We start from the raw sequence: 13,878 nt of genomic DNA on the forward strand, positions 1-13,878 counted from the left end.
CTCAGGGAAACCAGATACTGAATATTTCTTCCCTCTGGGACCTGAGCCTGTTCTGGTCTGGGAAAACCTGATTGAGGTAACCAAGGAAACCATGCCTAGACAACAGAAAATTACAACCTACACTAAGAAAAATGAAGTTATGGCCCAGTCAAAGGAACAAACATACACCTCAACTGAGATACAGGAATTTAAACAACTAATGCTAAATCAATTCAAAAAGTTTAGAGACTATTTCGCAAAAGAGATAGTCTGTAAAGAAAACACTGGGCATACATGAGGCAGAAATCTAAAGTTTAAAAAAACAACTAGTAGAATTGATGTAAATGAAAGGCACAACACAACAGACAAAAGACACAATGGAAACATACAACAGCAGATCTCAAAGGCAGAAGAAAACACTCAGGAACCGGAGAACAAAACACCTGAAAGCCTACACGCAAAGGAGCAGGAGGAGAAAAGAATGAAAAAATATGAGCAATGTCTCCGGGAACTTAAGGATGAAACAAAGTACAAGAATGTATGTATCATTGGTGTCCCAGAAGGAGAAGAGAAGGGAAAAGGGGCAGAAGCAATAATAGAGGAAATAATTAATGAAAATTTCCCATCTCTTACGAAAGACATAAAATTACAGATCCAAGAAGCGCAGCGTACTCCAAACAGAAGAGATATGAAGAGGCCTATGCCAAGACACTGAATAATCAGATTATCAAATATCAAAGACAGAGAGAATCCTGAAAGCAGCAAGAGAAAAGCAATCCATCACATACAAAGGAAGCTTAATAAGACTATGTGCAGATCTCTCAGCAGAAACCACAGAGGCAAGAAGGAAGTGGTGTGATATATTTAAGATACTGAAAGAGGAAAACTGCCAACCAAGAATCCTATATCCAGGAAAGCTGTCCTTTAAATATGAGGGAGAGCTCAAAATATTTTCTGACAAACCGAAAATGACTTTGTGAACAAGACAACCGCCCTACAGGAAATACTAAAGGGAGCACAACAGAGTGATAGGAGAAGACAGGACTGCATGGTGTGGAACACAATTTTGAGAGATGGTAGTACAGCAATGTAAGTACACTGAACAAAGATAACTATGAATACAGTTGAGAGAGGAAGGTGGGGAGCATGTGAGACACCAGAAGAAGAAAGGAGGAAAGATAAAGACTGGGACTGTGTAACTTGGTGAAATCTAGAGTATTCAACAATTGTGATAAAATGTACAAATATGTTCTTTTACGAGGGAGAACAAGCAAATGTCAACCTTGCAAGGTGTTCAAAATGGGGAGGCATTGGGGGAGGGAAGCAATCAACGTAAACGAGAGACTGTAACTAACAGAATCATTGTATTATGCTTCCTTTGACGTAACAAAGGCGATATACTAAGGCAAATGCAGATAAAAGGGGGGCTAGGGGAGGCATATTAGACACTTGACATTGGTAGTGTTGTCTGACTCTTTACTCGATTTAAGGTTATTTTTCCTTTTGCTGCTTCCTAGCTGTCATTTTTTTTCCCTCTTTCTTTTGCCTCTCTACCTTCTTTGACTCTCCCTCCTGCCTTGTGGAAGAAATGTGGATGCTCTTATACAGATAGTGGTGAAGGTGGTGAACACATAAACATGTGACCATACAGAGAACCATCAATTATTTACTTAGGGTGGAATGTATGGTGTGTGAACAAAACCATCTTAAAAAAAAAAAAAATGGGTTGATGGCAAAACCTCGAGGGCAGTATACTGAATGAAATAAGCCAGACACATAAGGACAAATATTGCAGGGTCTCACTGATAGGAACTAATTATAACATGTAAACTCATAGACATGAAATATAAGGTACTAAGATATAGGACGAGGCTTACGAATGGGGAGTGGTTGCTTAGTATGAGCAGAATGTTCAACTAGGATGAACTTAAATGTTTGGAAATGAACAGGGGTGTCGGTAGCAAGTTGTAAGAATAACTAACAGCGCCAAATGGCATGTGAATGAGGTGGAAAGGGGAAGCTCAGAGTCATATATGTCACCAGAAGGAAAGTTGGAGGTCAAAAGATGGGAATGTATAAAACTGAATCCTATGGTGGGCAATGTCCATGATTAACTGTACAAATACTAGAAATCTCTTCCATGAACCAGAACAAATGTATGACAATACAATTAGAAGTTAATAATAGAGGAGTATATAGGGAAGAAATATATACCTATTGTAAACTATATACTACAGTTAGTAGTATGTCACCATTCTTTCATGAACAGTAACAAATGTACTATACCAACACTATGACTCAACAATTGAGAGGGGTTGGTTAGAGATATGGGAGGATTCGAGTTTCCTTTTATTTCTTGTCTGGAGTAATGAAAAGTTTCTAAAAATTGAACAAAAATTAAGTGTGGTGATGGATGCACAGCTGTATGAGGGTACAAGGGGCAACTGACTGTACACTTTGGATCTTTGGATAATTGTATGGTATCTGAACAATCCCAATAAAAATTAAAAAGGAAAAAAAAAAAAACCCTAATCTTATGATAAACGTGCAGTACTCCAAAATGTCCTGCAATATAAGGGAAAAAATCATCTCATTGAAGATATTAATGAAGTGCTAATTCATCTCAAAATACAACACAGAAGCAGATTTAAGACCAATAAGGCAATCTTAGAGTCTACCCCAAAAGAAAGCAAAGCACTTCACAAAAATTACTTCTTATAATACCCTGATAAGATACAGATCCTTCTCAGACAGGAGACGGGAGCTATACAGAGCCTTTGAGAAAACTTCCTGGGACCACATACTCTGACGGGACGGGTGGGACCACCACACACCTTCAGGAGTACCCGGGCTTCCACCTCCCCAGAGCCCAGGACGTATGAGGTCATCAGGCTGGACTCGCCAGGCGCCTGGCTTTCCCCCCGGTCGTCTCCACACTCCTCCCGCACTGTCAAAGTTACCAAAGGCGTTTTCACCTCCTCCAAGCAAGCACAATAAATTAACTAACATGTGCATCATTTATGTATCTTGTAAGCAAAGCAAGGGACAAGTGTCTCAAAAATACACAAAGAGAGAGACACCTTCACACGCTGGTTTGGAAATAGGTTTTCCTCCCAGGCTTAGGAAGGCGAAGCCCTGAGGCCGACCAGCGGACAGAGGACAGCACTGCGCGCTCAGCAGGACCACCTCAGAAGGGCCCATCTTCCTAGCTGTCCCAGGATGCTGCTGCATGCTGCCTGGGCATGTGGCTCACTTTTTATAGTTATTTTAATTGGAAAAAAATCATACCTGGAAAACCTTGAGTTCACAGCTGTTTCCCCCATCCACCTCCAAATACCAAAAATGGAACCAATGGAGTCCAAATAAACAGAGCCTATGAATGGATTCCGACACCGGCTGCCTGCTTCAGCTGGTGACAGCAGAGCCCCGACAAAGCAGGCACCCCCAGGACCAAAGAAAGACCAGACCAAGGGACATCCCTGGGGGTGGCAAGTCCATCTCTGTGTTCCTCTCTCCCCAGCACTGGATGGGGCCCGCATGTGAAAGGTCCTCACAAACGCTTCCTGAGGGAACGAGTGTGGAAGGACTCTACCACGCCCCATCAGATGGACACAGGACACCATTATTTGGTTTACTCCGTCACTTTCACTCTCTGCAGCTCAAATGGACAGTCAGTGAAATTTTCTTTCATGAACAAACATTTGGTATATATTAACTCTTCCCATACAACTTATTGTTCATTAATGTGGTCAGGTCAATAAGAACACAGGTGACACCTCTGAACCATCCAGAACTTTTTTCTGTTCTATTCATTCTTAAGAGAAATGCATTTTGTTTTGAGTGTTAATTAGTGACACTGTGGTGAAACACAAGCCACCAAGTTAATAAACAGACTGATGAGCTTAATATTTACACTTCTTTCCCAATTCTCAAGTCTCCCCACATCAGCCGACCCATGCCCTCACCCAGTCTCCCCATTCAGCCGACCGTGCCCTCTCCCAGTCTCCCCATTCAGCCGACCGTGCCCTCTCCCAGTCTCCCCCACATCAGCCGACCTGCACCCTCTCCCAGTCTCCCCAGGTCAGCTGACCTGTGCCCTCTCCCAGTCTCCCCCACATCAGCCGACCTGCACCCTCATTCACAGCCTCCCATATTAAATTAGTCCATAATGAAGGAACCTTTTTATGCCCAGTGAGTTTAATGTAGAACTTGTATGGTAATGATCTCGAGCAAAAGACTTTACAGGCAACTCTGCTCCCTTCTCTCTGCCTCATGTGGAATTCATGGTGCAAACAGCAAAGCACCCAAACTACAAGGACACGAGCAGCCCGCGCTGATAAACCTTCATACGGCGTCCCCACAAGTTAGCGCCTGTTGAGCATCCTGCCAAAATAACTGAATTAATCCCCAAGATTTTTATGATGGTAATTCTTCATGAATGCAGTAACAACTGTGATTGAAATTGATAGGAAAATAAACACAAAAGAACCTCTGAAGCCCGCATTACCTGAGAAGACCGCAGAGGAGGAGTGTGGCTGCTAAATCAGTGGAGGGCGGGCTCTGGGCCCACGTGTCTGACCAGTGTCAGAGCCTCAGGGCAGGCTTCAGCAAACCCATTCGAGTGGATCAGGATCCATCTGTTTATCAAAATCCCAGCTTGTGAAGGGCTGACTTCCGAGGCAGAAAGAAAACGCACCCCTTTATTCTGCAAGATGAGCTGGTCCAAATGTTCACTAGCCTTCCTCTGCATGAGCCTCTCGGGCAGACCCAGTGTCGGACCCGCCGGCTACTTCTGAGCACGGAGCCAAAAGTGGGGGGGGAGCATCGTGGAGGCCCTCTCCCCACGCTCAGGCAGCCTCACCCAAGGATCCTGCTCCTGCAGGAGAGGCTGTCACTCACTCTCACCGGCAAATGAGCCCTGGCACTAAGCACAGGGAGATAATGATGGAGAGAGAACAAGCACTTGCCCTTTCATGGGGCTTCCACAACACCCAGAACCAAGACCCTTCCCAGATAGGAACATGACATCTCTGACAAATCTCCCTGTGCGTCACAGAATGCTCGTGCCACACTAACTCAATGCTACTTCTTCACTATTCCTTGTTTATAATTCCTATCATTCAGAAATAATTATTTACTCTGGACCATTCACATTTACCTCTTAATATTCCATTTTCTCATGTCCATCTCTCTGGCCATCTGAGACCTTAGGTGCATGTAACTGTCCTTTCACTCTAACGGGGAAGACACATTTTGCTAAGTGGCCATTAAAGGCCAGATGCCACACTAGATTTCTTCACTTGGATTCTTTCATAAAACCTGCATGAAGCTGGAGGAGTAGGTGCTCGTCACCCTATTTTATAGATGAAGAAGCTGAAGTGCAAAGACATTTAGTAGCTAGTCCAGGCCAGCAAGCAGCAGACCAGGACAATCTGCAAGGCCTGGTCACTTTGCACCACGCTGCCGCTCACTTACAAGCTCTCGAGTTTAAACCAGAATTCCCACATGCACGACCCAATGTGAAATGGTGGACGGAAGCTGCTCGTCAGTGCTAACACATTACCTGATGTGCACAGCGCCTTGGAGGTGGGTTGGGGATTTCCACTTTAGTCCAAGCATCCTTTCGAATATTGTAGATATAGAGCTCATTATACATGAAAGTCTGCGAAAGCAAAAAGAACTTTAGTGTTGCAAATGACATGCTTCCATGTAAAGGACACCAAGTGGAGGGAATCGTCTTAATCACTAGATGTGCCTGGGAGAGGTTTTCCAAAAGCAGTGGCACTCACACCCACTCTATCCCAGGGATAGACTCCTGGGAAAAACCACCCATCCACCAACACCCACTGACATGCAAGTTACTGAAGACCTGTGTGGCTCACTTACTCTAACTCAAGCCTAGCTTTTACACATATGGAAATTCAGAGGAAGAAGGATGAGTTAAGCCAATCTCACAGGGCTCCTCCTGGGTTGGAGGGAAGATGAGCTCCTGGTTTTGTGACCAGTTCACATACAACTCTGAAACACAAGTATTTCAGGCCTATCAAAAAATAAAAATTAGCTCTACAATTTACCAGCACTGGCCATATTCAAAACAATTTTGAAAAAGACTATGGGTCAGAAATTTGAAAACTCCATCATGAGGAAGGATGGACACCATGGATGGATGGATAGACAACTGACCAAGCAACGTGCTGGGCAACTTCAAGCTGGTGGTACGCAGTGACGGAGTGGGAGAACTGGGCTCCCACGGCAGCCAAGGGTGCAGGCAGCTCGGCCAGGACCCACAAGAGACTGCAAGCTCCTGCAGCACAGCCAGCAGCACAGGGCAGCTCGGCCAGAACTCACAGGAGGTTGCGAGCCCTCAGAGCCCTGGCCCACGCTGCGCATCAGCCCTGACAGCTCGGGCGGCAAGGTGAACAGAAAGGGAGGTGGAGGGAGGTGCCTTAGATAAATTCTACTTCTGAGACCCATGAAAATTTGAGGGGAAAAAAAAACTGTATACTTTACTTTTTGGCCATTGAAATATTCACCTCCGAAAAGGATCAATTCGTCTTTCTCAGGATGAGCAGAGAGTGATGCATTTAACCTACAAGAGGCAAAAGCAGGTCAGCACTGAATCCAACTCCAGGTGTCCTTACTCCTTCCCACCAGAGGCTCCCTCTCCAGGGGCCACCCTGAGAGTGACCTTTTGGCCACTGTCCTAAAGTCCAGGTTCACACTCCCAGGGGAGTCCTGGGATGAGCTATGTTACAAACCTCCTGGCTTAAAAATCATCAGGCAGTGAGAAGGTCCTGTCTACATGCTCCTACTTACAAGCCAAATTTTCCTGAACTGCCCTCTTTGAAAGGTCTACTCTGTCAAATCAAAATCAAAACTGTTCTAAAAAGTCCAGTATTTAAGCATTTCCATATATTCCCCAGATACCTTGCATCTGGAAAATGGAAATAATTCTTCCACATATCTCACATGAGGAATAGCTATAAGGAAATTACAAACACCTTCTGGCCATTTCAGCAGAAAAGAACAAAAGACAGAGTGACTGTGAGTGAAGAAAGACACCTTCTTTACCCCGAAGGATGTTCCATTTAACACCAACACCAAAAGATGATGCTCAAAGGAAAAAAAGTTTCAGGATCAAATAAGTTTGGGAAATCTGAAAACTCTACTTCCCTTTTGGGGAACACTTTATAGGCTAAGAAATCTTGAAGTTAAGAAACCAGTGTTTCCCAAAATTCTTTGACCCTTGACACTTTTTTTTACCCAATACCAATTAATTTTCAGTGGAAAAGTACCAGACAATTTAGGAAACAACAACCGATATTAGGCCCAAAGTACTGAAATCCTGCCAAAGTGCCCCATGCCACAAGCCTCACGGAAGGTAAAGGCATCACGATGCTCTCGTCCTCACTTCCAGGGAAACCACATGTGAGCCAGTATGTGGGTACAGATGCGCTTCTACAAACTGGCAGTTTTCATGCTTTGTTTCATATGATCAAGAGATACAAGATAAAAAGTCACAAAGGTTTCCAAGTAAAAGGCCTCAATCGCATTCCACCTCAGTTTCAGCGTCCCTGCTATCGGGAAGCACCCTGCTGACCAGGGAACCACGAGCTGCCAGGTCACATCCGGGCACCACACCTGATACCCGGGCAACGGTACCCATGGGAAACGTCGTCCAAAAAGCCCCACACTCAAAGTGGCTGCCCTCAGGGTGCTGGCATATGCATACTAAACCTAAAAATCTCGTGGATTTGCCTCAACAATTCAAATGGAAATATACTTTTTAAACATCTACCACACGTATAGTTTATGTTTTGCAACAACAATAACATGCCAATCCTAAGGGAAAAATAAGACAGATCCCTAACAGAATTTATTAAACAAAGTACAAGAGTCTGAAATCCTGCAGAACACTTGATTTGTCACATATTTATTAATGCATTTAAAATGGCTTATACACAATTTATGTTTAACAATCATGTTTCACATACGAACCTAAAAGCATTCCACATGTGATACATACACTTCAAAATACCTTAAGAACCAAAGAAAAGCCCACTGGGATGCCATGTCTGTCAAATGGCTACCAGCTGGAGAGCTTCCAAACCTCTGCATAATTCCCCCAACTTAATCTCCACGTTTCTGTGCGACAATCAAACGGAAGTCTTAACTCCAGTTCTTCAGAAAACCCTGGGTAAAGGCTGCGGTTCCGCACAGGCTTTAAGGATGGAGATGCTCCAGTTACACGGGAGGTAACCGTCAGACCCAGGGATGGAGACCCCTTGCCTCCTTACCTTGGGGAGGGTGGGGCACACGGCGTCTCCATGGTCCGTGTCTCCCTGGCATCGAGGGTCTGGAAGTGGGCGATCAGGGCTTCAAGGTCCTCCTAGGAGAGAAAAGAAGTTGCATGTGAGGCAGCCAAGAGCTGGGATAGCTTTCCTACTCTGTAATCGTGTAAGTGAACGGGTTCCTCTCACTGAAACGTGCAGAACACATGGAGCCTGGCTTTCACGGCAGCTGTTTCACTCTCTCATCCCAACCCCTCTGTCACCAGGGGCCTTACCCTTCAAGTCCACCTGAACTCCTGCCAGAAGCCTAGTCCCATGCCACCACAGTGCCCTGTTTTATCTTCTCTATAGCAGGGGCTGATTTTTTTCTTGCTCTTGTATTTGTTTATTCTGTTTCCACCCCTCCGCCAAAATAATTAAATACAAGCTCCAAGAGGGCAAGACTCGAGTGCCTGCACCCAGGGGCTCAGTGAGCATCTGCCCCAGTAGCTGTGAGCGGGCCCGTTTCAGCTGTGCAAACAGCTTGGAAGACATGCACTGACCAAGAGACTCAGGTGGGCAGGGCTGAGATCCACTGACCTCGCCTGTCCCAGGACCATCACTCGGTGCTGACTGGTGGCCACCGAGTGACACACGACCTGTCATCAGGAAAGTTCCCTCCATCCTTAATCCCTCCTCTGAACCCTCATTCCCATCACCATGTACAAGCCGAGGCCTGAGATGTGCCTCACTGTCTCTCTCACACACACGTGGGACCCTGCTCTCCCCAGAGTCTCAGGCGGGGGCTGTTTTTCACTCCCAATCCTGCAATCCACAGGGCCTGGAGGCAGGTGAGATGTCCTGGCTCCTACCAACCCATCAGGTCCCCTCACCCCCAGCCTCTCTTCCTGCCCATCCTCCACACTCTCCAAGCCACACTCCCTTTCATTAGAACACCACATCCCCTCAGCCTGGGAAGTCCTCCTCCTCACCCACACTCCCGTCCCTGAGTGTCTCAGTGTAAATGACATCTCCTCTGGGAAGCCAGCCAAGAGTACATCTCTCCCAGCAGTCTGTGCTGTTCATCACACTGCCTTTGTGATATTTAAATTATGCAATATTTAAGACATACAAAAAAGCCCAAAACCTACTTCCAGGTGCTCCTGTGTACCCATCCCCCAGACTAGGGAATAAGGCATCTCTGATACAGTTGACGCCCACATGTACCTACCCCACTGCATCCTGATTCCTCCACCCCCAGTGCAAACACCATCCAGAATGTGGTGCTGACTCTTCTTGAGCATTTATTTATCCTTTTACTGCATCTGTAGGTATTCCTAAGCAAATCTCCCATTGGTTCACATTCCTAGATTTCGTGTAAACAGCACTGGACTGTACAGCTGTGCAACTTGCTATTCTGCTAAACGCTGTTGGTGAAGTTTGATCCCCGACAGCTCTATATCTGCTCACCTTCATGGCTGCACACTTACATCTCAACCACAGCTTACTTAGCCATTCTCCACAGATGAGCAGCTGGTTCAGATCCAATTTTTTGCCTTTATAAGCAATACCTCGTTGGCCATTCTTGTCCCTGTCTGTGCAGATGGGGTGAGCTTCCCCAAGGTACCTCCACAGGTGTCTAACAGCTAGGCTGTGGTGTCCACTTTTCTTGATATTGACAAATTAGGTTCCCAAATGAGTTCTACAATCTACATTTCCACAGCAGTCCACCAAAGCATCCGATAGCCTTGCACCCCACGTAGGGAGTAATTTATTCTAACAGCTGCCTATTGACTGCCACATCCCTGACTCAGAACACATACATCAGGTACTCAAACTACTTCCTAAATGGACGGAACTTTACAAAAGACCTAAGGATGGAGAAGTGACTACAGGAGTCATGACTAGGTGAGAGGTCCTGGCTCCTGGTCCTGCATCTCTTCCCTCACGGCGGGGAGGAAAGAACGGACTGGAGTGAGGACACAGGTTTCAAAGGTGAGAGTCTTGATTCGTCCTGGTGGGCGGGGACCCTGACATCCACCAGGCTGAGCCCATCCCTGTCACGCAGCCAACCTTGTTCGCGAAGGGACCTCTGATGGGAGCTTTCGTGTGTCTCTCGGGTGGGATTTCCTAAGCATGTATGGTGAAACTGAGGTCGTCCCAGAAGGGGTACTCATTCCTCAGGAGTAGAGGCTCTGGCTTCAAATCCCCCCTCTTCTACTTCTCACCCATGATTTGGGCAGCCTGTCCCCAGTGCCTTCATGCTGAAGAAACACGAGGCTGTGACGACATCTGTGAGCTTGGGAGCGCCATTCCTCCACTACCAGAGCTGGCTGAGCATCATAATCGCTGGGTGGGGTGACACAAGGCATAGGCAGCAGAGCAGATTGATGGCCTCACCAAGCTGACAATGAGCTGGAAGATTAGAAAGGAGCCAGTAGGAGAGGGTGGTTGGGTAGAGGTGAAGACCATGAATGGAAAGAACTCAGTGTTTCTGAGGCACCAAACTCAAGTCCGCATGACTGGAGTGGAGTTGGTCAGGGTGGAGGGGAAGAGAGCTGGATGGTGGGCAAGCAGGAGAGGCAAACAGAGGCCAATCACACTGGGTCTTAATTAGGCCAAGGTAAAGAACTCAGACTTCAACACACAGAGTGCCAAGGAGAATTATGTCTGTCAGATGGCCGAATGAAAAAAATGTCAAGTGGGTAATCTGATGAATTTTATGATAGACTTCCAAGCTGTCCCCCAAGATACCCCATCCTCATCCCCAAATACACAAGCTTCACTCCAATGAGGCTTATGCTATACAGCAGAGCTGCCTTTAAGAAAGGGGGATTATTCTTGGTGGGCCTGACCTGATCAGGTGAACCTTAAAAGGGAACAGATTTTCCTGAAGAAAAAGAGACCTGAAGCTTGAGGGATTAAACATGAGGGAAAGTCTCCACTGCTGGCTTTGAAGATGGAGAGGGCCACATGGTGAGGAATGCCAGGGGTTTCCACAAGTGAGCAACCCCCAGCTGACAGCCAGCAGGGAAACAGACCTACACCCACAGGAGGTGAATTCTGCTGGGGATGTGGAGGAGCCTGGAAGAAGACCCTGTAGCCTCAGATGAGATCCAAGGCCCAGCTGGCACCTTGACTTCAGTCTTGTGAGACCCTGAGCAGAGGACTCAGACTTCTGGCCTACTGTGAGCCAACAAATGGGTGTGGTTTTAAGCCACTAAGCTGGTAACTGGTTACGCAGCACAGAGAAGATACACAAATGTGGAGTTCAGCGTCCAGGCCAGGGTTAGAGATGAAAATCTGAGAGTTGTCCGTATGTAGGCCGAGCTCCCACGGGAGGGATAAAGGGCAGTAAATGAGGAGGCAGCTCAGGACGGAGCCTGAGGAGACGTGGCGGAGGGAGCTGTCACAGAGGAAGAAGAACCAAGGGGCTGGGTGCTCACAGCCAAGGGATGAATTCAGTGACCACAGGCAGAAGAGTAGAACAGACGAGCACTGTAGTGTTTGCTGGAAGCAAAGGAGCAGGAGAGCCTACAACGCAGCAGCCCCCACCCTGGCAGTGGAGTCAGCTCCCCTCCACCGGGTGAGGCCAGGGTATCGAACACTTGTTCTGATTACAGAAGTCACAGGAAATCGTCACACTTCCTACGACTCAACACCAATGTGGTATCATGTGGGAAGAGTAAGGAAACAGACATAGTAGGTTTAAATCCTTGTTCTACTAATTACTGGCTAAGTAATTACTCTAGGAATGACTACACTGCCTCACTGGTCAAGAATCTTAGAATGTCAGAGCCCAAAGAGAGTTAGAGGGAAAAGTCCAATCCCATTATTTTACAAACAAGGAAACGGAGAGGGGAGAGACTGAGGAAGAGACGAGGCAAGGGCTGTGGTCACGAGCGCTGGACTGGGGATGTCCTCCACCAGTTCACGGCTCTGTGGCCCTGAATTGTATAATCTGTCAGCCTATGGCTTCTGACTTTCCCACTGTGAAAAAGGAATGCTGACGCAGCCTAACTCACTGAACTGTGAGCACCATGGCCGGGAAAAAGCAAGCAGTCTGTACACCAGCCATTGTAACTGTCCCAGATTATAGCACCGTGAGCAGTGGTCAACAGAATGCAAAACACCGAAGTCTCAGTTCAGCACGGATCCACTTGGGGAAGGGAGTGGAAGGGAGGGGTAAGGAAGGGAAAACAAAACAAGACAGTACTAATAACCATCAACTTCTATGGACTGTCCTTCAGTTTCAGCGAGTTTTTATTTTCACTTACTTAATCCCACTTGAGGCTCACCCCTCTGGATGGCTGTGAGGATTTTAAAGATGAGAGAAGTGCGGCTCAGTCAGTTTCAGATCACACATCTTACATGAGGTGAGTCCAAAACTCACCTCCAGGCTCTCTGTGCCAGTTTGAATGTATTATGTCCCCCAAAACGCCATTATCTTTGATGTAATCTTGTGTGGTCAGACGTATCAGTACTGATTAGATTGTAATTCTTTGAGTGCTCCCCTGGAGATGCGCCCCACCCAACTGTGGGTGATGACTCTGACTGGATAATTTCCATGGAGGTGTTGCACCACCCATTCAGGGTGGGTCTAAATTAAATCACTGAATCCCTATAAATGAGCTGACAAACAGAAGGAACTCAGTGCAGCTGAGAGCAACATTTGAAGAGGAGCTACAGCCAAGAGGGACACTCTGAAGAAAGCACAGGAGGTGCAGATGAGAGACAGTTTGAAGACAGCCGTTGAAAGCAGACTCTTGCTCTGGAGACGCTAAGAAAGGACAAACACCCCAAGTGCAACTAAGAGTGACATTTTTGAGGAACTGCAGCCTAGAGAGGTATGTCCTGGGAGAAAACCATTATGAAACCAGAACTTTGGAGCAGACACCAGCCATGTGCCTTCCCAGCTAACAGAGGTTTTCTGGACACCATTGGCCATCCTCCAGTGAAGGTGCCCTTTGTTGATGGACGCTTTATGGCCTTAAGACTGTAACTGTGTAACCAAATAAACCCCCTTTTATAAAAGCCAATCCATATCTGGTGTTTTGCATTTCGGCAGCATTAACAAACTAGAACACCCTCTTACATTAACTCCCAGCCTCTTCCCACCATGTCCCACTGTAGTGGGAGAAGAAGAGAGCAGGACAATAAAGGGCACAGAAACGCCTGGCTCAGGACATGAAGAAAAGCAGGCGCTTCAAAAGGGGCAGCTTCTTGGGCACCGGAGACGAGGCGCGGGGTGAGGGCAGGGGACCCGGGAGCGGCGGGCACGCCTACAACTCGGCGCCGCGCTCGGCAGCACCCAACGCTTCCACTTCTTCCGAGAATTTGCCCGCGGGGCGATCGCTCCTCCACCGCGCAGACCCGGAGCAGCGACCCGGGTCGGACGCCCCCACTCACCTCCTCCTTCCGCGAGCGCTTGGCCACCTTCTTCTCCAGCTTGGCGGCCGTCTTCTCCGCCCCGCGGCCCTTCTCCTTCTTGCCCTTCTTGCCCATCGCGCCGGGAAGCCTGGCCGCGCGGGAGACACAGGGAGACAGCGGGCCGCGCCGTCGCCCGGAAGTAGGTGCTTGCGGGGGCGGGCCCGGCGCGCGGTGATGGCGTCACTTCCGGCCCCGCCCC

The 13,878-nt window shown here is 47.4% G+C and overlaps 1 protein-coding gene across 4 annotated transcripts in view; it reads right to left on the bottom strand.

Moving 5' to 3' along the window:
• Window positions 1–13,878, bottom strand: part of KLHDC4 (kelch domain containing 4) — a 117,181-nt gene that overhangs the window by 95,377 nt on the left and 7,926 nt on the right. Inside the window, exons 1-4 of one of the 4 annotated variants that reach the window (XM_037816428.1) lie at window positions 13,659–13,877; window positions 8,277–8,368; window positions 6,490–6,568; window positions 5,543–5,641 (exon numbers count right to left, since the gene is read on the bottom strand). In XM_037816428.1, coding sequence (XP_037672356.1) covers window positions 5,543–5,641; window positions 6,490–6,568; window positions 8,277–8,368; window positions 13,659–13,754 — 366 coding nt within the window. In that variant the 5' untranslated portion in view covers window positions 13,755–13,877. Of the gene's footprint in view, window positions 1–5,542; window positions 5,642–6,489; window positions 6,569–8,276; window positions 8,369–13,658; window position 13,878 lie in introns of those variants that run through there. The other 3 variants (XM_037816426.1, XM_037816429.1, XM_037816430.1) reach the window with 3 other exon arrangements.

The sequence above is a fragment of the Choloepus didactylus genome, chromosome 22 (assembly GCF_015220235.1).
Source record: "Choloepus didactylus isolate mChoDid1 chromosome 22, mChoDid1.pri, whole genome shotgun sequence".
Lineage (NCBI taxonomy): Eukaryota > Metazoa > Chordata > Mammalia > Pilosa > Megalonychidae > Choloepus > Choloepus didactylus.